The sequence below is a fragment of the Syngnathus typhle genome, linkage group LG8, assembly GCF_033458585.1.
Source record: "Syngnathus typhle isolate RoL2023-S1 ecotype Sweden linkage group LG8, RoL_Styp_1.0, whole genome shotgun sequence".
Classification (NCBI taxonomy): Eukaryota; Metazoa; Chordata; class Actinopteri; order Syngnathiformes; family Syngnathidae; genus Syngnathus; species Syngnathus typhle.
In genome coordinates, this window is record NC_083745.1 from 10,946,137 (window position 1) to 10,970,451 (window position 24,315).

Below are 24,315 nucleotides of genomic sequence, written 5' to 3' on the forward strand. Positions count from 1 at the left end.
TTAGTGGCTTTTTCCTGTTCGTCAGCTGCCATGCAAAAAAAAAAAAACAGTTTATATGAAATAGATTTAATATACGTACTTTTTCACAAATGCACACTTACATACATAACATGTTGATATTGTTTTATATATTGCATTGCACTTTAATTACACATGCAGCAGTACAGCCTGTTCTCACATGAATTTAGTAGGATTTTGCACAAAAAGATTTTAGCTATAGAAAATATGAGTTCAGGGGTGGAGCTACGGCGTGGCCAGAAAATGTGTATAGGAGGTTTCTGGGAATGAGATTATTTTATTCACAAAATTTTGACATTGAAATATCTATTTATCATATTTGTAGTTATTGTGTGATTTCCTACTAAATACTTGTGAGAACATGTTGAGCAGTATATCGTATACTTGTGTGTCCAAAGAGGCGGAAGTCTTTATTGGGTTGCCTCCTGTTGTGCAACACTCAATAGATTTAAGGCAAGGAGAAGGATTCAGAAAAGTAGTCCGGCTGAACGTCTTCTACAGCTTTTCACAGTTTGGGCCCAGGATATTCTTTCGATTTTTGGACTCCTTCCCTTGGCAGCAAAGGAAAATGGCAGGTCCAGACTGACACGTGCCGGACTTGTCCATCAGTGTCTTCAGTTCCAAGCAAAGAGGCAGGCTAATTTTTGGCATCATCTGTGAGTTTCCCGCCACGGTTCTCACAGCTTCCCGTGTCCGCTCACGTCCACGGACATGCAGCGACACTGTTTGACCCGCTGCACTTTGCGGTGGCGGAAAGGCGGCTGCAGATCAGGGCAATCCAGCTGCACTGTGAGCTGTGTGACGCGGTGCGGCCTGCAGAAGGAGCATGACTGAAAGGGCTCCTGGGCCTTGCTGTGGCCTTTTCTTCCCTGTCCCCGGTTCTGGCCGTGGGCTGAGCCGCTGGGTCCCATGTGCCGGGGGATGTAGAAGGAGTTGCACTGGCCGTAGCAGAAGCGGTTGACCACGGTGCGGCTCCGGCAGCCGTCCTCACTGATGGTCTGGCGCAGGGGTTGCGTCTTGCACCAGTCCCGCCGCAGGTAGCGGCGCTCGGTCACCACCAAGGCCTCGCGGCTGGACGAGAGCACCTCGGGCTTGGGCTGCACCAGCCGCTGGTGGCGCTCGGAAGACAGGTTGCCTTTGCTCTTGTATGGCGACGGGATGTGGCCCTGGGGCCGGGTCTTTTTGCTTCCTGCCGTGCCGCACAGCACTCCGGCCAGTAAGACCGCGATGGTTATTCTCCACAGCATTCTAAATCGGACACATAACAAATGAGCACACGTTAGCAACGAAATGCAAAACATCTGTCTTGGTTTGATCAGAGACGATTCATACCACACGTTCATGCTAACCACCTTTATTGTCTGGCCTTGCTGAGATGAATTTGTCAGCATCGGCTTGGCATGCTTTTGACAGTGAAAGCCTTTGCGGTCTACTATTCGCAATCAGCTCTTCACCTCACCAGATAAAATATCCATCAAGAAGAGCAATCCGAAATCGACGGATATAGTCTCCACATATGCGGGGTTTGTCAGCAAAGTTAAGGACGGATGTCAAACTACAAGTTTTCCCCTTCAATGTGGGCCCTCAAAGAGGCCCTGCGGCTTTCATTTGTTCAGTGCGTGAGACGAGGCGAGTTGTCTGAATACAACTCAATGCTGCTTCACCCGAGCATCGGACCGTTCCTTGCAACTGCCAAACTGGAGCAACCTCCCTCATCCAACTTGTTTTTGTGTCTCGACGTGACATCTCAATTAAGAGAGAACCTTTGCATGTGTGGGAGGAGCTAAGTTTAGCCTGGGTTGTTATTGGAGGTAACGGCGAGTCGAAATCAAATTTGGAAGATGAGTATCGAACAGTACTCAATCTCCCAAGAATAGTTGGGATTCCCTGTCTTTGTTTTGGGTTATGCAAACCTCCCCAAGATAAACAAAGCCCTCCACTCAAATGATGCACTTTGCACGCCTAACGAGAACAGGAAGTTGATTTTATTGGTCCAGTCGTCGGGCGAAATAACTGGTCTTTTGTTTACTTTATGCTGCAAATATGTAAACCGGCATTGGACAGGCCCATCTGCATGCCATTAGAGGAAAAGACTGGAAACCCTCCTGGTCTTGGTCCTGGTTATATTATCTTTGTTGATATGCTTTTATTTTAAGGCTGTACTGAGAATGACCTGCTGTTTCTCCGATTGTCTTCTGCATCGTTCTCACGTCATAAAGGGAGAATCGATCCCGCGTCCGCCAGCGAGCGTGCCGTCAGTGTTTAGCGCCAGCACATTTTTGACCATCACTCAAGCATCTTTTGAGCAGATGTTCCTGAAAAAGACCAAAAAAGAAGCGAAGCGCCTCAAGGCCATCGTTCGCTCGTGCTTGGCGAATGTCTCCGACCTGCGACTCAACCCACCCTGAAACAAATTACTTGACAATAATCCGCCTTGGAGTTTGGACTTCTTTTGTGACAGTCGTGATCCTGATGTCATGGCGGCCGTTAGTGCTCCCCCCCACCCAGAAGGGATGGTGGGACCGTTTGCGTACGCAGGACATGACTGATGGCTCCTCGAGTCTGCAGCCGAGCTTCCTTCCTTCCAACTAGGCCTGGTAACTCCTGACAAGCTCTCCTCATCAATCCTGCGGTTGGACAAACTGAGGCTTCGGTTGAGGGATTTGAGGTTTTGCAAAGGGCGGGGGCCTGCCGAGCTGGCGCGGTTCGTGGTTTGAGTCAGGAGACAGTAGGAAGAGGGACGTGAAGATGTTGAGGTTTGGGGTCTCTCCCCACAACTTTGTTTTTATACCCCCCCGCCCTAAAAACATTCCCCACTCTGTCACTCCGTCTGACGCTTGCACTAATCATTCCAGCGTCCCGCCGACGGAAGGAGACTGCGGTGGAAAAAAGCCGAGCTCTCCGTCTGCTCGAGGCTAATATCGCCCACGTAAACATCTCTGCGACTGCAGCGCGACCGCAAATTCTTTGGGGGACATGCTTCACTGAAGTGTGGCAGACCTTGCTTCCAAAATTCAAGCCTCTAATGAAATTACAAATACCAGAACCAAATACCAGAAAGAGAACAGCCATTAGGCTTTGCGGCATTTTATTTTCCACAGCGGCACTTTAATGGCTCAGCTTTCAAAAGCCCGAGCAGGATCTTTTTTAAAAGACGTCCCCGTCTGCAAAGGAAATCGAAAACAAACACGACCTGATGTCTCAATTATCGCAGCGCCTCCAACGCATGCTGCAAAGTGTGTTTAATTAGAGGAGAGCGCCGTTTAAGTCACACTTCCACGCGTGACCACACACACACACACACGGAGCGGATGCCCAGCAGAATGAATATTCTTATTTCATTTCAACAAAGAGGAAGTGTGTCATTATCTGCGTTAGTTGCATTTTCCCAAACTCGGCCCGTTAACAGTTGGGCTGTTTTTTTGTTGTTGCTTTTTTTTTTTTTTTCTGCAGAGTGGCGGGAGCAGGAGAGAGGCGGGGTCTATTCGTCGGCGGCGTCAATGTGTCAAATGCTCGCATGGCTGGGAGGTTGCTGCAGGCACTTTGGGCAGCCTGTTTGTCACCACAATCCATCTTGATAATGACTCGCAGATATTGAGCTTTTCCCTGTAAAGTGCCGACTCGAGTGCAAGAGAACGCCTTTGCCTCGGCAGCCAAATGGAACGCTTTACAAGTGAATGACGGCCAATTAGAGAGACTTCTCGGTTTCTTCGGAGTCTTCAATCAAGAGCGGGCCACTCGGTGACGGCATTTAATAATGCTTTTGAAGTTGGTTTATATTGGCCTTTGTCCAAAAACCACAAACCTAAATATTCCCAGATTTTATTCTATTTAATGTCCTTTTGTTGATTAAGCTAATTAATCAATCAATGTCTATTTGATTCATTTGGACAATCTGACTGGCTTTGTAGGAGCCGTTTGCAATTCTATGCTTGCACGTGGAAATGGATTCCAATTTTTAACTCTTTAACGGTGAAGGTGCTTCAAATTGAATCGCAATCTGACCAATTTTTTGTCGACATCTGGAAATGGAAAAAAGGACCCCAAAATGTCTGATTTAAACCAGAATGCCACACTTTCTGTCCTTTTGTCTAAGAGTTCTTGAGATTTTTTTGTGGGTCTACCCATGATTGACATGCCCACCAAATTTTATGTTGCTTAATGAAACGAGCTTCAGGAGCTGAATTTTCCCAAAACGACTATTTCAACAGGGTCTTTGCAGCGGAGGCTGTGAGCCCCTCCAACCCCCTCACCCCTTTTCTTCACGTGTCAAAGCTTCCATCAAAGTGCAGTTTGAAAGTCTTTAGCCTTTGGTAAAAGGACTTGTTGTGTCTGGCTAAATCCTCTTTTAACGTCGGCGCACACTGTACAAGATGGCGCTGTCACCGCCTCGGTAAGACGGATCAGAAGGCGAAACGCTTTAAGCGCGGGTCGCACGCATTAGGGAGCAACACCTTCAGAGAAAACACTGCGTCATATGCTGGCATGATTCGGCCTGTTTTCCCCTCAATCACTCTTAATCTGCACTATCATCGCAAACTCCAGTTCCTAGCGATCTGCAGCTAATAATTATAGTCCTTTTTGCAGCACACTTTGATCCAAAGTACCTTCAAGTTGGAGATTTGGACTCAGGGTGGGCCGGCGGTGGGAGTCAAGCAGCCCACATTGATTGAGTCAATAAGTACAGATGCTCCGATTACACTATGCTTTGGAACGAGGAGTCGCGTCCTGCTCACTGGGAGCAACCTGAACTTTGAATTTTAAATTTCTTAAACTAGCTAAAGTGACTGTTTCGTAATAATTGGACCGATCCATTTTATATCGTTGAGTTGTTAGGGTCTAATTTCAGTGGCGTGTAAAGGGGGGGTCCAAAGGGGCCGCAGTATAGCCCAAAGGGGGCCCCTCTGGGAACCCTCTCCAGGGGGGAGGCTTGCGTGTAATTTTTCAGCTCTAAGTTAAAATGGAGATATTATTTGAGCTTTATGTGATTCAAGTGTTGAAGAGCAAAAGTCTGTGCAAATTGAGTCATACCTCTCAGCGTGACAGTAACGTGTCAAGGATGCGGTCTGGACAGGTCATTCCACCTTCGGCTGTCCTTGCGTCCGCTGCCAGACTCTGGTTTCCATGACAACAAAGTCCGTAAGTCTCCCTGAGGCTCGCCCTCCCACTTTGCTCTTCTTCCAGAGTCAAAGTCTTGAAAACAATGAGTAGTCAGTCATGTTGTTGTCATCTCTTGGCTCCTGGATGAAGGTCGGAGAGAGCGCCTGCGGGTCTTACGGCAAAAGCATCTCACGGTGCTCAGTGTGTGCGCGTCCTGTGTGTGTTTGCGTGCAGCGAGACTGTCAGAGTGATCCGCTGACTGTAAAGCCTTGTGACTTACTTTGAATCAGCAGCAGCCCCTTCCTTCCCTCCTCAAGAATGGGAGGCTTTTTTCCTATTGGCCCTCATTGTGTGATTCAAGGAACCTTCACTCCTTTTATTATTTGTTACTGGACAGAATGTTGAGGAGAGACAGCAGGAACAACGGGAACCACGTTAATCAGGGTGGATAGAACAATTATTTGAAAAAAAAACCTGAGAATTATTCAGGAAAAAATGTGAGAACTGAGAAAACACAAACTAAATACACATCAAAGTGTATATACATATCTTTTTCTGTCTCTTTAATTTTTCTAAAGACACTAAAAGATTTGGAAAAAAAAAGATATGAAATACAAAAACCCTTTGTATAAATTGCTCTAGGGAAAAAATAGGAAAGCGGGGAGTGGAAAAATACAATGACGAAAAAATTATGAAAGTACTAGAGGATTAGGGCCAGTGAAGAAAAAAAAACGAGGGGTGACAGGATTCTGACTTTTTTCTCAGAATTTTGACTTTAAAGTCAGAATTCCTACTTTATTCTCAGAATTCTGACTTTAAAGTCAGAATTCTAAAGTCAGAATTATGAGAATAAAGTCAGAAAGTGGGAATTCTGACTTTATTCTCAGAATTCTGACTTTAAAATTCGGAATTCGGACTTTATTCTCAGAATTCTGACTTTATTCTCAGAATTCTGAGAAAAAAAGTCAGAATCATGTCACCCCTCGTTTTTTTTTTTCTTCACTGGCCCTAATCCTCTTCCGTAAAGAACAAAACAGGCTACTCTAAAAAAAAATAGTCAAAAGACAGAAACCCCGCCAAAAATGGAAAAAGGAAACAAGAAATTGCACTAAAAAAAGGGGGCATAAGGAACCACAAACAAATTTGGGAAAATGTGGAAAGTAGAGGGAAACAAGCCCAAAAAAAAAAAGAAATCAAATGAAGAATTGCCATATTAAGACAAAAAAACTCAGACCCAGTGCACATATTTGCACGCCTAATCTTGATGACAGCCTCCGGTGTCTAAAGAAGCCCTCTTCTCTTCTTCCCACCATCCCACCATTTCCTCTCCTCATTTCTTTGGCAAGCAAGCTATCACCCTCTGGTGGCTGAAAGGCCACATTGCACGCTGAACGACAAACGAGGCACAAGAACAGACAGAGGGCCGACTTTAATCATACAAGTAAGTCAAAGTGTCTTTAAATATGGTATAAAAATAAATGCAGAGAGGAAAAAAAACAATTATGTTGTAATATAAGACAGCAGACAGTAAGTATCCTCTCGTTTTTTACAGTGGAAACCAATTATTGGAGTGCGGCAAACTAATGCAAAGCAAAAATAAATAAACTAATGCACACTAAACAATCATCGTAATATAGGTGTGTGTATATATATATATATATATATATTGTATATTCATTCTCCACAACACTTTCCCATAGTGTGACAAAGTCTGTCTGACCTCATCATCATCATCATGTCGAACAATGACACTGGCTAAGATTGATCGTTTGAAGCTTATTTGTTTTCTATGTGTGTGGTTTTTTTTTTTCGATTTCCTTCTCTCTCTCTGACATCATTTGTTGTTTTTGCCGGAAGTGAAAGACATCTTCCGATCCAGCAGTGACTACTGGAAAAAAAAAAGAAAAAGATTTGGCCTTTTTTTTTTTTTCTCACCAGGTTTGTCCATCATCTCAAGTCTCACGGTGCCTCTTGTTTGTCTTTTTTCTTTACTAATGTCAAGTGGCCGTAAGACGAGGAGAGAGCGGAAGGAACATCCCGCTCTCAGTGGACGTGCAACGGCTGGTGGACGACAAACAAACAGATCGGGCCTGGCTCCCTCGTCAACGACGATGAGGAGGATGATGATGATGATGATGGAGAGATGACATGGCTGCTCTCCATGTCCCAGAGAGAGAGAAAGATGGCATTGATTTTCTTTTCTTTTTTTTTAGCAGGATGGCACACGACTGGTCCGTCGCTTGGATCCTGGCTGGCCTCTCCTGCGGTTGAAAGCGACACAAAAGTGTGAAAGCTGGAATAAAAACACACCTAACGACGACAAGTGCTATTCAAAAATATACGGCACGTTATCATGTCTGCGGCCTTACCTGGAAAGAACAGTTTTCAGAAGAGGTTCTTGCTCTTCTGTAAGAAAAACAAAAGACATTGTTACTTCTCATTTCCAAAGCAACAAATTCCAAAAGAAATAAAATAATTTTCACCCTCATTTGTCACATTTGTGAAGTGTGTCCTGATAAACAGTCGTGGCTGTGCGTTTGTGCAACTTGTGCAATTCTTAGTGTCACAGTATGTTTGGTATCGGATGTAGCAATATCGGAGTATTTTTCGAGTCTGATTATGATTAGACAGACCAATCGTATCCGCAGGCACTTGAGCAAACGTAGCCAGGTTCAACTGCACAATATCATTTTGTAGCATTTGCTAGAAAATTAAAAACTGATTTAAAATCCTTATCCTCATTAGCGATCTGACGTGATGACATGATTCCTAACCTCAATGCCAACATTCTCTTTGCCAGGATATCAGGTAGAAGCTTCTCACTCTAATTAGAAGCGGTGGCTGATTAATCTAATGACCGCAGCCTCCCAATCCAAAGCTATTCTTCATTGCGGCCTACATGCCAGACAGGAGCGCCTGTCATCCCCACCTGAGAACAAAGTCTATTCATAAGCGGCTTTTTTTTTTCCACCTCATTGGTATGACTGGCGCGTGGGTGCCTCTTTTGTTTGGCATGTCCTTCGTTTTGACCGTTTCAGCAACTCCGAATCGTCCTCCGCGATTGTTAAATGCGGCACAGAGATAATTTGTGCACACACAGGGATGTCTACTTCACACTGCTTACACCGAACTCCCCATGAACCTGTGTGAGGTTTATTCCTGACTGGGCCTGAAAGGATTGCATGCAGAAACAACAGCCAGCTTTGCTTTTTTGTTCCAGAAACCAAATCATGACAAAAGTGCAAAGTTGACTTTCTGTGGGAAAATGCGTTTTCAAGCACCCCGCTCTCGGGGTGGCGCAAGGACCCCAAAAAAAGAAAGTCACATAAGGAAGAGACCCATGTTATGTTTTTTTTTCTTTGCTATCTACCGAAAATATATCCATCCATTTTCTGTACCGCTTGACCCCACGGGGGTCGCCAGCGTCCTGGGGCCTATCCTAGCAGTCATCAGGCAGTAGGCAGGCACACAGAGACGAACAACCTCTCACACCTATGGGCAATTTGGAGCGCTCAATCGGCCTACCAACCATGTTTTTTGGGATGTGGGAGGAAACCGGATGACCGTGGGCACGGGGAGAACATGCAAACTCCACACAGGGAGGGCGAGAGGTGGAATCGAATCAACACGGAATGTGAGACGGACGTACTAACCAGTGCCGTGTAAATATGTAATTCCTGCTTATTTTCATAAAGTCTGTGTGACCGACCGTATGTCTGCTGTACCTGATGCATGTGACACCTGCTATTCTGATTTTCTTTCTCCACATGAAATAGTTTTGCACACATGCAGGATTCGTGCTAACAGGCGCAGGTAAAAGGTGACCAAATTCGCAGCAGCATCAACAATAAGAAGACCTTGATCGTAATTAGCATAAGGTAGGTCATGTTTTTTCACCCACTGCCGCCAAGCAAGATGGTTAATAATTCACATTAACCCTTTAGCAATTGTAAATGTGCTCATTCCGCGACTGTGCTCTGTGAGACATTATTTTCACTAACCGAGATATCATTTTGGCATATTGTTTGCTTGCTTAACTGTGCGCTGGTTGCTGTTTTACTAAGACGTTGCTGTATGCTACTTTGACATTATTGCATCAAAATAAGTGCTGTGAGACTATTTCTAAGTTTTCTATGATTGTGAAGCTTTGGGGCATTTTCCTTTCAAGACACCTTGGCGACTGTTTTTAATGATTAAAGAAGCTACAAGCTATCAAGAAAACACAGTGGACTATTCAATGGATTATTCGGAGCACATACAGTATTAATCATTTTTATGCATACAGCTTGTTCCCATAGGCACAAAACCAAATGTTGCAATCATGCAAATGCTTTTTGATTGCATTTTCATCCCTGGTTGGAATATTCCAAGAAGACATCAGTAACCCGTTTTTTTCTTTTGTTTTGTTTTGTTTTGTATTGTGCGCTGAGCATACAGCAGCTCCACGTCTACTTTAGCTCTATGTGGAAGGGATTAGCGGAACCGGGTTTCAAGTGTGGGAGCGTGACTGTGCGTGCCTGGGGTACAGCTTGCGGCATAACCTGCAATGATAAAGAATGAAAATGCAGCAAAACAATGCGGCACTGAAACTCGAACGTGTGTCTGTGTGGCGATGTTTGCGTGAGGCTGAGTCACGATGGTAAGATATGAAATTCTGTTCTTATTTTTGTTCACGTGTAAATAAAAAGCCCACAATTGAAATATGTTACCTTCTTCTTGGCCTGCAATAACTCCTGGTAGGCACTGGAGCGAATGAAGCGGCTGTAGGAATCACTCTTCATCAGCTTGTAGATGTGTTCCTGTTAAGCATGACAGTAATGCATCAAAACATCGGACGCGGCTGTCGCACGCTATTTATGCCAGATAGCTTCACAGCAAAGCCGTGTCTTCATTCGAAAGCAAGAATGAAGATGCGGCAGTGACCAGTGCGCTATTAATTTGGCCATTAAGGGACCGCACCAGTGCTGACGGAGTGGCATACCTGTGCGTCTTCAAAGGCATAGCGTCCCGGGTCTTTGACATTCTGAGTGGTTTTGTCATAGCTCTTTGAGTCCACGTTGATGGCGCTGGGTGCGCCTGGAGCCAGAAACTCCTGCCAGATCTCTTGAACCCGGGTCGGGACTTCTCGGATAGGGCGTTTCTTTAGTTCCTGGACTGCTAGCCAGAACCTTTCAGATGAATGACGTTTGGAAATTTAGCTAATATTAGCCAATGAAATCACTAAGATAACCTGCCAGGCCTTATTCAGAACTTCTCAGTATGCTGCAGTAAAATTTGCATTTTTTTTCTTTGCAGAGGATAAAAAATGAATGACGTGTTGTTGTTCCAATCGACGTCGCATACAGTTCTACCGCCGCAACGGTGATGCTATTCATTAGTCTGTTTTGCGGTTGTTTAAAATGGGTAATTCTCTTTTTGTTTATGTTTTGTTTGGCAGTCCTCTTCAGCTGGCAGCAACAATGAACAGCTTGAAGCCTCGTTTTTGAAGAACGCTTCATTATCTGCCGTGCGACTGCTAATTTTGAAGTCAGGTAAGTTTCAAGGTACCACTGTCATTAAAATTGACGAATGACTTATAAGCTTCTAAGCAATCTCATGTATTCGCCAATGAGTAAAAAAATCATATTTTGAATTGAGGAAAATAGCGAGGAATAATAGCTTTAATGGTACATTGCCACAAAGCGCTCGGTGAAAGGAGCCGCCTGCAAACGCAAAAGAGTCGGTGGCAGCGCCATGCTTTATTCATAAGTAGCTGTTTGCATGCATCTTTCAAACTTGTGCACTATTCATGGGTCCATGAATAAACCAATTAGCGGAGGATTTTCAGCCACCTGCGCTTACTCCAGCTGCCGCTGTGCCGACGAACAAAAACGCTGGCAAAGCTTCGAGCCGCACTTCTACCCTCTGTAAACACGCTTCCTGCGTAGCCGTGTACTTGTTGACATATTCCGCAATTATGTCGCTGTTCAATAGATCTGAATGAGTTTGGAAAGTAATATCATTCCGCCCCAGTTCCCCAACAACTTCCCCCCACAGACTGAGGGATGCCTGTGACACAGTGTGCAGGTATGGGCGGACTGTGACTGTACTTATCTGCGAATGTGTGTTGGGGGGGAGTCAAACGTGTGAATTAAATCCTCCAGTCTCATCCCTGTACCGATCATATTAATAACATTCCTCCCACTCCCACTGTGGGGAATCATGTGGGAACTGGAGGCTTGTCCCCGTGCAGGTTTAACATTTGTAGTAGGATGAGAAGCATTTAAAGCTCAGCGTCAGCGCGCGTCGCCTTTAGGTGGAGATTTAAATCCAAGCGGCCGTCACAATCGTCTTGGCTCGCATAGTGTTGTTTCCTGATGATGACGTCCTGAAATCCACTTGGAGAATAGCCCACCTTAGATTCTCCGAGCTGAACTCCGACTCGAGGAACTTGAGGAACTGTTCCCTCCCCACGGGGTCTTTGAGAACCTCATCGATGCCGAAAGCCCACCGCTTCACCCTCTGCTGGCCGGGCTCCTTACTGCATGGACGAAAATACAACATGTTTAGCATAACGGCTAAATGCAGCGTCATCGTGTTTGCTTTGAACTCTGGGCTCCCTCAATTGACCCACGTCTCAAATTGGTGCATCCCTTTTTGCTCTGTTTTCTGAATGATCCTTTTTTATCCTGGACTGTCCTCTCGCTTGTTCACAAGAGAATGCCAATCAATAAGCTCACGTAATGTGGTTATTTTCAAATCCTTTGTGCTGATGATGTGAATCCAGACAGTAAGCTGCCAATAATTGTGGTCAATGGGTGTATGTCCTCTGACATCCATTACAGGCTTTTAAATGCAATGCTGCGTGATCGATCGCAGTTGGTGCCCCAGTTTCTTTAGGTGAAGTGAAATCGAGAGATTATGGTTGCAACAACGTGAATCCGACAGGCTGAAAATGACTTTCACGTGAACAGGGAGAATTTGAAATTGCTTGATGCAACGTGATCATTTAGTTATGTGCCCACCTGGCTTCCAGCTCCCACATTGTGGTATCATCTGAGATCCAGGGGTTGGAGGTGTCCGGGGGTGTGAGGAAGGGGTCGTATTCTATGTACTGCTCCGTGTAGCCCAACAAACTAAAGGAGACACACAAGACAACAAGTGGAAGTACTGCCATCTACCGTAGTATCTGTGACTTTGAGTGTGTATGGCTTTAAAAGGCAGGGTCTGTTTTGGTGAATGATGTGGGTGTCAGAAAATGCGGCTAAAGTTGGCTAAGCTAACACGGTAGCTTGTTTGTTTTTCCTATTCAGTAAGGAGATAATCAATCAACTCCTTACGGGCCACCGACACTATCGACGGCCGATGACGCCGCCCCTGATCCTCAAGATCGCAGCAGGTGGGATCCTCCTCCTCAATACGCAACACGTGAAATCATTCAAAGGCAAGCTAAATGCATCGATGGACAAACTGAGTGAAATTTCAATCACCCACGCTCACCTCTCCGCCACTTTGGACATTTTGAGTCGATGCCGATCTAATTGCAATTGCCAAAATGTGATCTGAAAGCAAAGCGGGCAAAAGTCAGCCGGTCTGCATGTTAAGCGACGAGCCCAGCATGACGTCAGATCACCTGCTCCTGCAGCTCCTCTTCTGTCGGCTGCTTGGCCTCCGGCGCTGGGGTGTGGGTGGGGCTGTGTGCGCGGATGTCGTTCTGCAGGCCGTACACGGACTGGGACGAGAGAAACCGGAAATAAATCAGCTGCACAGCATTCTAGTCCAAAACTGTCTGCGCCGCCAATCAACTGTGCGTACCTTTCGGGTTTTGTGTGGATTTTTCATTCTGGAAGACTTCTTAATGTCGACCTCTGTGGTATTCACACATCCGGGCTGGGAGTAAGAACAAAGAATAAAGAGAATTCATTCAATGGTTTGGCTTCTTTTCAGCATTTTTTTTAATCCAGCTACAGAACCGTCAAATTGCCGTGATTTGTTTCGTAAATTTCAGAACGCCACCTCCCTAAACATGGAACATGTGATGTACTGTAAGTAAAAAAAAACCAAAATCATGCGTCACATTGTTCAGAATGTTTTAAAATGATCAAAAAATACTTTCAGAGACGTCTCCAGGACATACCTGACGTTGTGTAATTAAACATGGATAGTGGCAACGGAAGGCACTTAAAGAATGCAAAGTCAGGTCGATTGACTAAATCGCTCTGATCTGTTCGAGAACAACAGCAGGGAGCCCACAACGTTGCTGTCAAATCGGAATTAATATTGATTATCTTGCCTCGAGCGCGCATAAATTGAAAGTGTTATTTGGCAATTAGGCGTGAGGCCGACGCTATTTGAGGATGGCAGCGACGGGGCGTCTTTAACCTCAGGGGTGACGTTAAAGGCTAATGCTAAGCGAGCAGCAACCGCGCTGATATGTTCTGACACGTATCGACTTGGTATTTTGCGCTGGTGACAGACCCCGTCACGCCACATGGCGGCCCCCGCTCTAAATTAGGACACAGCGGAGACCAACGAAGAGCACTCACCACCGGTCTGTGCACGTCCCAGAAGGCTCTTTCCTGACTATCGAGAATTTTCCTCTCAATTTTGTCCCTTTTCTTATCCACTCTGAAGAGAAAACAAGAAGAGACACTTAATGATTACGGCAGCACACGTTCATGCGCGACGACGTGAAAGCAGATCGAAACCTACTTTGCTTGTGCTTCTGCTTGCATAAAAATGAATTCCCATTTCCTGGCGAAAGCTCGCTGTAGCCTTGCTAAGCTCTCCTGAAAGGAAAAACAAAGAAGTTATGAGGCGATTGGACCAATTATTTTTGTTGTACAGCGCACGGCTGGATAGCGTGACTAATGACCTCTGTTCACATACACGGAACAAAAACAAAAAGCCGAAAGTGACGCAAAGGCTAAACGCTCTTTCACTTACCGCCTCGTAGTCTGCAAGCTCCAGACGCGCTTTGTTTTGCATTGTTCGTTTGCAGAGGTAAACAGCTGAAAGAATAATAGGGGGGGGGGAGGGCACATGGAGGTGGGTTAGACCAGAACTGGATCTCGGCCTGGCTTTAAGTGGCCCTGCTTTTGACTCACTTAATCCTCTCAACTGCACATTTCAACTGGCCTGTAAATCACAAAGGTCACTGACCGTGCATTGAGCCTCTGCAAGCGCGTGTGTGTGTGTGTGTGTGTGTGCGTGTGTGTGCGTGTGTGTGTGTGTGTGTGTGTGTGTGTGTGTGTGTGTGTGTGTGTGTGTGTGTGCGCATGTGTGTCTGACTTTTGATGTCTCTGCCCATTATCATCCTCCCTTCATCCCATTGTAAAGTGACCATTAGGTGGTCATTAAGCCCTTGGACTGTTTTGAAATTTCAAAAGATTTAATCCATCAATCTGCCAATGAGTCTCTAACATCGCCGTGACCTACTTCCTTGACTCTAAACAAGACTGAGCCAAAAAAGAAAGTTGGAATTAATACGCTGCCAAATGCTGAAATGTTCCTCCTTAATGTGCTCAGCAGGTGCACGCGCACACACACACACACAAGCCGCGACGCTGCCTTCGCTCGCCGTAATCAGTCTGTCTGATGAAATTAGACGAAGGTTAAATTCCAATTTAGCTTGCGATACGCTTAAGTCACTTGTGTTTCATTTTTGCAACTCTATTACAAAGCCACCGCGGGAAGATGCTCAAACTCTCAAAGAGCAGGAAACTACAAAAACGGGACAATTTTTTTTTCATGCCATAATCTCTTCTGGATTACGGTAAAGTATTTTGGAGTCAGCCAGTCATCCATCAAACATCTCCAGTGGGTCTAAATTGCTGCCACTCGCCTCCTAATCGCATCATTGGCAAATAGACTTGAACCTTTGTGTGATTGTAATTTTAACTGAACCCAAATAAATACATTTATCTGCATCAATTTGCATTGTTGGCTAGTACTCACCGTAGTCTGTATTTTCTGGCTCCCAGCAGTTTGATGGCCAAAAGTAAGGAGTCTGCAAGCACAAATTAGAAAACCAGATGCACGTGAAAAATAAACCACAACCTCTCTGACGGAGGAACATATGGCGTCTTGTCATGTGAGGAGGGGAAGAGGGGGGTATCGGAGCATCATGGCATCTGTCGCAGTAAAGCAGGAAAGGTCAAGGTGTTGTGAACGGGATTCTACCGAGAAGTGTTCCTAATAGAATGACTTTCAGGTGTGTGAAAGAGAACTTGTATCCTGTCACCTGAAACCTGTAGAAAGTGCCGTCATCTTTGAGGGTGAGGACATGGTCTGAGATGGGAAAGAAGTAACCATGCGCCGCCATCAGCGTTCCGAGGTGAAGTGCCTCAACTGGGAAGAAGAAAACATCAGTGAAATTGCCGTTTCTGAATTTAGTCAGATTTTGCATTCCACACTCATAAAGCAGTTTTTCTTCCTGATTGGTTCAATTATGATAATCCCAATGATTGACGTTTGTGATATTAATATAGTAATATTAATTTCACAGTATGTACATTAATGTGATTATACATTTGTATTGAAACCGAACACAACAGGGGGAGGGGGGGGGGGTTCAATTTGATGAGACCACTTGACTTTGAGAGGAGGAGCTCATCAGTCCAATCAGCCGTGTTGCGTCTGCTTGGCTGGCTGCGGAGAAAATCTGCTTCCCCGTGGCGCTCACTCAACTGTCGTTGATTTTTAAACCATCACGTAATGAAAAAACACGTAACCATCATCATCATCATCATCTGTGCCCTTCACCTGGCACAGATCTCAAGCCGTAACCTTTTAATGATGTCAAAAGACATCAGTGCGCTTCCGCAGCACACCAGTTTAGTATTCTCTCATCTATGGTGGACCAGACAATTGCATCTTGGTAAATTCTCTTGTTGAGGCACACGCAGATGTATCTGCAGCTGATGTGTGTGTGTGCGCGTACATTTGTGCGTGCAACAGGGCTCCGTTTATCAATAAGTGATGACTCATAATTTATTCAAAGCCGTTTGCGTACAAACACTTCCCTTCTGTGGTGTAACCTGAAGGATTATATTATATAATCACCTCACTGGCACACACACACCTTTTAGCTCTTCAGTGTTTGCATTATTTTGCACTCTAATGCAGTGCAGTCACCCAGCAAGATTATGAATATCCATTCAAGTGTGTGGTTTGGTTTTTTTATACGACCATAAAAGAATGATCGCCTTTTGACTTGTCGTTGATTAAATGTACATTGTAGAACGTACATCAAGTTGCCAAGTTTTCTTTAAGGATTTCAATTTAATCTTCCCTCTTTGTTGCCTAACTACAAACTACCTGGAGCAGCCTTGCCAAATGGCAGCATTGTGACTTTTCATAGCAGCTTGTTGGAAACTTTTAATTTGGCTTAAAGCACAGCAGGGACGTGCGGTCAGAGAAGGCAAGGGAGGCCATGCCTCCACTGGCATCATGAAAAGGGGAAAAAACAAATTCAATTGTTTTTATTATAGTCATTTTCCTTTTAATTTCAGTAGTTTTGTATCATTTTGAACCAAAATCGCTGAATTGAGTCGCTGGGAGGAGGCAACTTCCTGCCTTGCCTCCTCTGAGGATTGCGTAATCACACGGCTGCCTATGCTGACAGGCTATGCAGTTAGACTGAACTGCTGTCTGTCTCTATGTCGTTGTTTAAGTGTCCAAACACTGTGGCTATATTAACTAATTTCCGTAGTTAAGCTGATATAATATCTAGTGTTTTTTGTCATCTGTCTGTAACGTCGTGTTTCTTTAGATCAGGGGTGTCAAATTAATTTTTTTTGCGGGCCGCATTGTGGTCATCTTCTTTCGGAGGGCCATTATGACTGTCAACCCAAATAAATGTATGAGCACCTCATATTATATACAGTAAAAGCTACCAAACAAAATGACAAATAATTCTTTTCAAATCAGACGAGTAAAAACTGGTCAAATATTAAAGAATATATTATTAAAAGTGAAGACAATTTACAATTCTAATAATGACACACAAATTTGATGCACAATTTGTCTTTGCGGGCCACATAAAATGCTGTGGCGGGCCGTATCTGGCCCCCGGGCCTTGAGTTTGACACGTGTGCTTTAGATGAACAAAAAGGCTTTGAAAAGAGACCCAACGGAGGCAACAAAAAAAAGTTATCCAGCCTTATGGCAGGGAGCGCTAGTGGTCCCGGGATGCTTCATGCGCCCACCTGTAGAATAAGTGATCTTCAGTTCAAATTTACAGTGAACAACTGATGAGCAGTTGTAGAAGTTTCATTTTTACTTTTAGATGTTTTTTAATTTGGAAAAAAATCCGCGATGTAGTGAAGCCGCGATAAACGAACCGCGATATAGCGAGGGATTACTGTATTCTAATTGTATAGCGTGGTATTGCTAACTCGAGGCATGTGGCTATGCTAAATAATCTTCTCTTACCTTGGTCCTCGATGTCTAGATTCTTGATCATCCACTGAACAATATCAGAACCTGAAAAGATAAACCACAGCGCTCAGCACGCAGACATCTGTACTCTTTTTCTGGGAACGATAGCGTCGGCACTTTTAACCCGCTGTCCATCATCTTCAACATCATCATCACAGCGCATAGAAATTGCTCTCGCCTTCCACAGCGTGGGCGAATGACATCCCAGCTATTATTTTCTGACAGCCTCTTCAAAGTTACATCCCGTTAATTGCAACGAGTGCAGGTATCATGAGCCGCTTAGCAAATGCAGTAACAACACGATGGTGGGTGACTCACAGCAAAAATAAATCTTAGTTTATCTTAAAATAGGATTACCTTTTTTTACATGAATGAACTTTAAAACCAAGAGTAAAACACATAAATAATAGAACACATTTGAGTCAAATGAAACAAAATGGCGGCTGAATATGTTTGTACAATGCGATCAGTACCACACAACCGAGCAGCACCTTCTCCTCTCTCGCCCCCTTCTCTCATCACAACCTGCAACTTGTGTCATTTTAGGCTAAATATAGCTCCTAATAAATAAATATATTCTCTGAGCGGTTATTGCTGTCTGCCGAACTGTCAAGTGACACGAGTGTGAAATGTCAGGCGGTCCCCGCGGCCGTCCGTCTTTTATTTCGTCTTTCAAGCCGTTCTTAATGTGCGTTTGGTTTTCTTTTCCTTGCATCGTGACGTAACCGCATAAAACCGGATCTTACCGTCATGAGTGGAAACGGCATCTTCACACATGAGCCACTTTTTAAATGTGATGTGTGAGGTCATCTTCAAACAATGCCAAATATGACCGAGTTTTGCTTGTGCCTGCAAGGGCGCAGCTGACAATTTTAGAAGCAGGTTAATGGGAATTAACATTGCTCATTAATAAAAGTGAAGGCAAAGCCTGCATAGTGGATAAAAAGGGACGGTTACAATGTGTATTGTTTCATCACATCACCACAATTCCAATACTGTCTCACTGGTGGAGCCCTGAGGGCAACATCTTGCTAAAAAACAAAAATAATAAAAAAATCTAAATAGGACCTCACAGGAAAGAGAGAAGTGTGTTGTTGCTTTGGAATACAATAAAAGTGGGTCATTACTGATATCCAAAGCACTTTCCTTTATTAAGTGTTCATGATTGGCCTGCTATTAATCTCTGGCTACACAATGAAAAAGCATGTCAGAGTCTTTGCTAGCATTAGCTGTTCGCATAAAAAGGTTCCGAAGAATATGACACTACAAAGCGGATCGTTTGTCTTCTTCCTGACGTTCCGCCACTGCTGGATTTCCCCAAATATTTGCGTGAACAAAATATTCGACCAGCTGAGCGCTTTGTGGGTGGCAGCTAGCTCAGGTGGTGACATGAGAACAAGGTGAGCCTCACCTGAAAAAACGCTCGGGATCTTGGTGAGGAAACTTTTGACTGTTCGGATGGGGATGCCGTTTTTCTCAGCCTGCATGCGCGCTATGACTTCTTCCATCTGGAGAGAAACAGCAAAATATGAGACGATGCTGCGGATTACACCAAAAGAAGAAAAATCACACAAATAGAAAGCGAAGGAAGGTCAAAGATCAAATTTTATTACGTACCGTATTTTCCGCACTATAAGGCGCACCAGATTATAAGGCGCACCTTCAATGAGTGGCCCATTTTAAAACTTTGTCCATATATAAGGCGCACCGGATTATAAGGCGCATCGTCAATGAATGGCCCATTTTAAAACTTTGTCCATATATAAGATATATACATTTGGCCCGCGGGCCGGACTTTGGACACGCCTGCTGAAGTGGCTCAATATTGGTCCATGTATAAGGTGCACCTGATTATCAGGCGCACTGTCAGCTTTTGAGAAATTTTGAGGTTTTTAGGTGCACCTTATAGTGCGGAAAATACGGTAATACAAATCCATATATTTAAACAAAGCTAAAGCTAATATACTCAGGCTAGCACAAAGTAAACATTTTTGAAAACAATTCTGCCCCTCTACAAAATTAGCTAAGAAATTCAATTCAATGCAAATTTTCGATAAGACAGCGATCAAGTGTAACTTTTCCCCCCCTGCTACCAGCTGCTCCATTGTGGACGACGGCTCGGCTTTACGACCTCGTTGATATGTTGATGGCGCATCAGCGGCAATTGCCGGCTGAGAGTCGCGCATGAGGACACTTGAAAGAGAATGCTTTGGCAGAGTCTTGGCTTCAAGCACCGTCTTTGTGATTGCCGCCACCCACTTTACCGCCAGACGCGGCTCAAACATGTCGGCGGGTCACAGGCTGCGGCAGCCGATGTCTACGACCAACAATTGTTGCTGTCATATTTCTAGGTTTAACTGCTCTCTGCGACAAAAAAGGTGCCGTCAAGTGGACACTCCTGTCACTACCCGTCACGGTACACTTTGCGTCTCATATGCAGGCGCAGTCACAGGCATTTCAGAAACATTTGAGCTGCTCAGAGCGCTTGACCGAGTGACGAATTGAAAGCGGGGAGTGAGAGGGGAAACAAACGACACGTATTACAGCATTTGTGCGTCAAGGTGACAGAAAAGTTTTGTGAAGGGTGCATGGCCTTGAATTGAATGCCAAGAAACTCAAATGATGAATGAATAGTGAATACAAACTACAGCACATAAAAAGGGAATTACTCAATCAAAGCTTGCCCCCTCGATCTTAATTTGTCATTTCACTTGTTTCCTAACCTTGTGGGAAAGACCCTTTTCCTGTGGCAGCTACAGCACAAAGTGACTTCCAAAAAGACATGCTTGGCTGAGTTTGAGTTGGATGAACTAACACAGACTGGAGCGGAGCCAGTAGGTCCGCTGTCAGATCCAAGGCCGTTGACCTCCGACCAAGTGTTCTTCCAGGTGAATGGACAAACGTTCCCCACAGACACTCCAAAAAAGGGAAAGCTGTCATAGCTGCTAAAGAGGAGACCAACCTCGCTGTGTCTACTTCATAGCCTGCTTCACCAGCTGTCGATGGTTCTTAACATCAGCAAAAGCGGAGGTGACTCGATACGTGTCCCCGGGTTACACCACGTGACTCATCGTTGAGTTGGAAAGCGTTATCCCAAGATTACCCTTTATAAACGATATGAGTTTATTTAAACCAAAGCGAGGAGTCCCTAATGAGCACTTTGTCCCGCAGTGATTAGCTCAAAGCAACCTTGGCAGCCAAGCAGAGATCAATAGAAACTCACATTTGATTTGAAATGTGTCAACGGATTATGACGCTTCAGACTGTTTGTTCATTTTGCTGTCATTCTTATTGTCTTTGTGGTGTATAGATTGGCTTGTTGGAAGTCCTCCCCGGACATGTCCGATTATAACTCGCCAGAGTATTCGGCTTCCGAGAAAGATGAAAAAGCTGTCAGTGGAGCTCATTTGGGAAACGGAAACCGACTGGATTGCACAATTGAGTGTTTTGTGCGTCTGAAATGAATTTCTGTGCAGTTCTCATTATGAAAGAGCTCACTTTGAAAATGCAATTGGACGATTTGGGCTTGAGCAATTCGCGTATCGGGAAAGTTGGCCAGATGCTCAAATTAAAGATGTAGTAGCAGTCAGTGTGCACCTTGATTCTTCGACTTGTTTACGGACTATTATTGACACGCGCGAGGCCGAAATAGTTAAAGCAGTAGCTCGAATTTCATTTTTAACGAGGAGACGTCTCCTCACTTGCTTATTTATTGCGGTTATTAAGCTAACAGGCTAACAGGAACTTGCTGACGGGCAAAAAAGAAAATGGTGACAGCAGCTCATCACAAAATAAGGCAAGTGGGGTTTTTTTCGCCTTTGTTTCATTGCAATGTGCTGAAAGGTTCTTTCAGGTCAGGCAGAATATTTGTCCTGGCCATCATATCTCTGCTAATTAATTCAAATTGGTTTCATCTCGTGGCTTTTTGAAGACTTGTGCCACATGACGCCAGCCGTTCCTGTGCCTGTCTTTCCTCACACCAAATGGCGACATTGATCAATGTCCTTGCTTCTCTTCTCTCTCTCTCTCGTTCATCCTCCCGCACATGCTAAAATGCCAGCGGCGTGAATATTCACCGTCTTCAAGGAGCCTCTGCGGCTTCACGCTGTGTTGCGATGAAGACCACAAGTCTGCCCTTGACAGCCAAAGTGTCCGTCTTTCTTTCCTTTCTTCCATCCAGCAATGTTCATGTTGAGGTTTGAAGGCAAGAGTTTGTCTCCTTTACGACCTCGTCCAAGCACGTTGTTCTGTACGTGCCGAGTGACTAACAGAGCCCGACACTTGAAAAAAAGGTGATTACGGTGGACGCACAAAGCGCAATCAGAAGCTTCTGGAGCAGTGTTTTTAGCAACAAACGGCGGCGTTTTCAATTACCGCTGGCCCGCCATGGATTGCTTTTGAAGTGCCGGCAGGATATTGGAGATCTTGAGGTATGCAGAAGGGGTTTGAGAAGGTTATTCAATGGACGGTGAATTACTTGGATTGATAGCGTTTTGTTTTTATACCTTAGGTTGGATCATCGTAGGATGAAATTCATGATGATTTGGAAAAATTGGTCCACTTGAAGAGCACTGAATGGCCATTTGTTAAAAACCGAAGATCAGTTCAGTTGCCATCTCATGTTTTGCTGCCCAAGGCATTCCTGAAGACCTCCGGCTATAAAATAAATGCGCGCAATTGATTGACGTAATTCCCCTTTGAGCCGTTCAATGAAAAAGACCATACCTATAGCGGAGAGGAAAGATAATTCAGATTTGATACCCTCTCAAAATCCAGCTGATGTTTGTGGAAACAAAAATGCCAGCCGGAACGGCATCTGAAATACGAAGGAGTCATCATTGCACACACTCAGGCGGTCTTTGCTTTACCCCATCGAGGCAAGCGGAAGCGTTCCAAGGTGCATTACAGCGAGTGCCAATCAATGTCATCGTATACTTTAGGAATCGTGCGTCTCCTGCTGACAGGCCGCTCTGTTTGGCCAATCGGGAAGGTAGTACATTTGGCTCGATGGCTTCCTTACATAGCAGAGTTTGAGCGATTCTATTGGAACTCCCGTCACGTAGGACAACAAGTCGCCATGATAGAAAGTTTCAATGACAGCGCGGCCTCACAACAAAGCAGCCATGCGAGTCAGCAGGCAAGGAGGGGGGGTGTTATTAGTGAGCTCATGCTGACGAAGCTGGCGAGTCGATGACGCCAATCTCAAGTCTCTCCGAGCTCGCCTTCTACTTGTGAGTTACCACAGCAACGCCGTGTCCGAGCACAGTCGCAAGGACATCTCTGCCAGCTTCCCGTTGGCTCATTCGCAAGAGAGGAAAAAAGAGCCAAAGGCAAAAGTGGTGTCTAGAACTTGTAGTACTTTGAAAACATCTTGTCACATCGTTTAATGATTTATCCTATTTGAATTAACATTAGCAAGATTCTCGTAACAGAACCGTTTAAGTAAACACCTGGGCGCATATTTTCGGGTGACGAGTGGGCCGTATGACATCCGGCGAAGACTTGAGGAACAGATGCCAGGGTGACAACGGTCCCCTGAAGCGTCAGGCGGCGATCGCATGAAAGTTGATTTCTACGGGGGACGCTGCGCCACCGGGCCGTCGGCCATTTTACGGCATCTGCCGTTCGATGCTGCCGCGCTGTCACTCGTCTTCATCGACTTGGTTTCCCCCTGCGTGTACACAATTAGTCCCACGGAGCATCTGCTACTTCCCCTCGCTGTCTTTAGTCATCATTCCGTATCATTCGCACAGCCTGGAGACATCTCCGGCGTGGCTTTTTTTTTTTTTTTCTTTTCACACTTCACGACTTTGCCTTCCTAGCAATCGTGTAAGAATTTTTCAGATGAGAACTCCCACCAAGCAGCATTATTGCGTGTTCCAGAAGGAGAATGGAGGGGTTGTTGCTGTGCGGCACGTTCAGCGGGTAATGGGAGCCGAAGATAAGACAAGGCTAATGCTGCTGTTAAACACTGGTGATAGCACTAGCATTATCGTAAACACGTCTGATGGACAGCGAGAGGCTTTCTCCGGACGCTCACAAATGGATGTTGTCAGCCGTAATGCCTCGTCAGCTCGCAAAAGCTCCTCCGAGGTGTGACTGAAAGCCTTTTAATGGCTTCATTTTATTCGTTAATGGATAAAAACTGGAAGGATTTTTTGTTCTGTGTCTTTTTTTGCGGCGGCGACTTGCAGGGTTCCCGAGGTGTGTTGTGTTGTCATGTGTGCACTTAAATACACTGCAACTGTCTACTCTGGACAATGATGATGATTACACTCAGATGAATACACGCCTAATAGAATTCTGACTCAGTCAAATCCAAAACGGACCTTTGATTGTAATATCATTGTCCATTTTCATGTGCACAGTGGAACCTCCATCTCCGATGCCTTCAAAGTTTGCCCAAGGTCAGCTCGGATAGTCGTTCGCGACGCCGTCGAGAGCACACACGCTCTACCTGACAGACCGAAATGTGTTGACTATGTCTTAGCCAATATTCCTGAGTTATCATCTACTGTGCATCCTCCTGCTCGCTATTGCCTAGAGACCTAACGCCTCTGGCCTGCAACAGCAGGATGAGGATGTGCAATACGTCCTTAACTGCCCTCCCCGAGGAGCGAACCCACACCGGAGAGACATGCATTGAATCCTAAATCAGGGATGGTTTTGCTACGAGCGATTTAAACACGAGGATGTATCCTCATTTGACAATGATTCCTAATTTTTGGATTGACTGTAGTAAATTTTCCCAAGATTAGGGTCCAAGAGGGATCCGTT

The 24,315-nt window shown here is 45.0% G+C and overlaps 2 protein-coding genes across 3 annotated transcripts in view; both read right to left on the reverse strand.

The window, feature by feature from the left end:
- Positions 1-50: 50 nt before the first annotated feature.
- Positions 51-5,473, reverse strand: grem2a (gremlin 2, DAN family BMP antagonist a). Its single transcript, XM_061284567.1, has 2 exons — positions 5,050-5,473; positions 51-1,266 (listed from the first exon to the last, which is right to left on the reverse strand). Exon 2 carries the CDS (start codon positions 1,263-1,265, stop codon positions 696-698), a length of 570 nt encoding a protein of 189 aa, XP_061140551.1. The 5' UTR covers position 1,266; positions 5,050-5,473; the 3' UTR covers positions 51-695.
- Positions 5,474-6,528: 1,055 nt separating this feature from the next.
- Positions 6,529-24,315, reverse strand: part of rgs7a (regulator of G protein signaling 7a) — a 28,558-nt gene continuing 10,771 nt past the window's right edge. Inside the window, exons 2-17 of one of the 2 annotated variants that reach the window (XM_061284564.1) lie at positions 18,950-19,046; positions 17,533-17,583; positions 15,341-15,447; positions 15,055-15,106; positions 14,044-14,108; positions 13,810-13,886; positions 13,644-13,725; positions 12,913-12,987; positions 12,731-12,829; positions 12,598-12,659; positions 12,123-12,233; positions 11,513-11,638; positions 10,100-10,286; positions 9,828-9,917; positions 7,488-7,524; positions 6,529-7,379 (exon numbers count right to left, since the gene is read on the reverse strand). In XM_061284564.1, the coding sequence (XP_061140548.1) occupies positions 7,504-7,524; positions 9,828-9,917; positions 10,100-10,286; positions 11,513-11,638; positions 12,123-12,233; positions 12,598-12,659; positions 12,731-12,829; positions 12,913-12,987; positions 13,644-13,725; positions 13,810-13,886; positions 14,044-14,108; positions 15,055-15,106; positions 15,341-15,447; positions 17,533-17,583; positions 18,950-19,046 (1,302 nt within the window). In that variant the 3' untranslated portion in view covers positions 6,529-7,379; positions 7,488-7,503. Of the gene's footprint in view, positions 7,380-7,487; positions 7,525-7,585; positions 9,660-9,827; positions 9,918-10,099; positions 10,287-11,512; positions 11,639-12,122; positions 12,234-12,597; positions 12,660-12,730; positions 12,830-12,912; positions 12,988-13,643; positions 13,726-13,809; positions 13,887-14,043; positions 14,109-15,054; positions 15,107-15,340; positions 15,448-17,532; positions 17,584-18,949; positions 19,047-24,315 lie in introns of those variants that run through there. The other variant, XM_061284562.1, reaches the window with a different exon arrangement.

What these genes read in the sequence shown, in the direction of transcription:
- grem2a (XM_061284567.1), bottom strand. Translation starts at nt 1,265, where the DNA reads ATGCTGTGGAGAATAACCATCGCGGTCTTACTGGCCGGAGTGCTGTGC.